We start from the raw sequence: 534 nt of genomic DNA on the forward strand, positions 1-534 counted from the left end.
CCCACGAAGGCCACGCCGAAGCCGCGGCTATTGTGGCCTAGAGTGTGCGCGCCTACCCGGTGCCAGCCTCGGCCCTCGTACACGTAGCCGTCTGAGCCCACCACGAAACTGCGGAGAGGGGGGCAGGCACCGCGCGGCGTCAGGGTTGCCCTGCCCCATATCTATGCCAAGTCCTGCCTGGTCGCCCTATGCCTGGCCCAGCAACGTCCCACTCCTCCACCAAATGTCACTGCAGAAACCCTCCGGTTACTCTGGCATTGGCCACGCCCCTTTCTGTCCCGCCCCCTCCCCATTGTCTCAATTCACAGCGTTTTGTCTTAGGCTCAACCCCATCACTATTCCGCCCCTCTCCCAGCCTCAGCCCTTATCACTGGTCCTGCCCCTCTCCCAGGTGCCGCCTCCTTCCCCTATCTTACCCCGGACCCAAGGGTCCCACAGTTGGTCCCACTGTAAAGGACCCGCTCTCGTCTAGGCCCCGCCCCTCTCCACCTTGGCTCCACCCGCCCCGCTCTTCCGTTTCTCCAGGTTGGCTCT

General features: G+C 64.0%; 1 protein-coding gene across 1 annotated transcript in view; it reads right to left on the reverse strand.

Moving 5' to 3' along the window:
- Positions 1 to 534, reverse strand: part of PGLYRP2 (peptidoglycan recognition protein 2) — a 5,368-nt gene that overhangs the window by 1,097 nt on the left and 3,737 nt on the right. Inside the window, exons 4-5 of the mRNA XM_005876341.2 lie at positions 417 to 447; positions 6 to 150 (exon numbers count right to left, since the gene is read on the reverse strand). Of these exons, the coding sequence (XP_005876403.2) occupies positions 6 to 150; positions 417 to 447 (176 nt within the window). The remainder of the gene's footprint in view (positions 1 to 5; positions 151 to 416; positions 448 to 534) is intronic.

The sequence above is a fragment of the Myotis brandtii genome, unplaced genomic scaffold (assembly GCF_000412655.1).
Source record: "Myotis brandtii unplaced genomic scaffold, ASM41265v1 scaffold485, whole genome shotgun sequence".
Classification (NCBI taxonomy): Eukaryota; Metazoa; Chordata; class Mammalia; order Chiroptera; family Vespertilionidae; genus Myotis; species Myotis brandtii.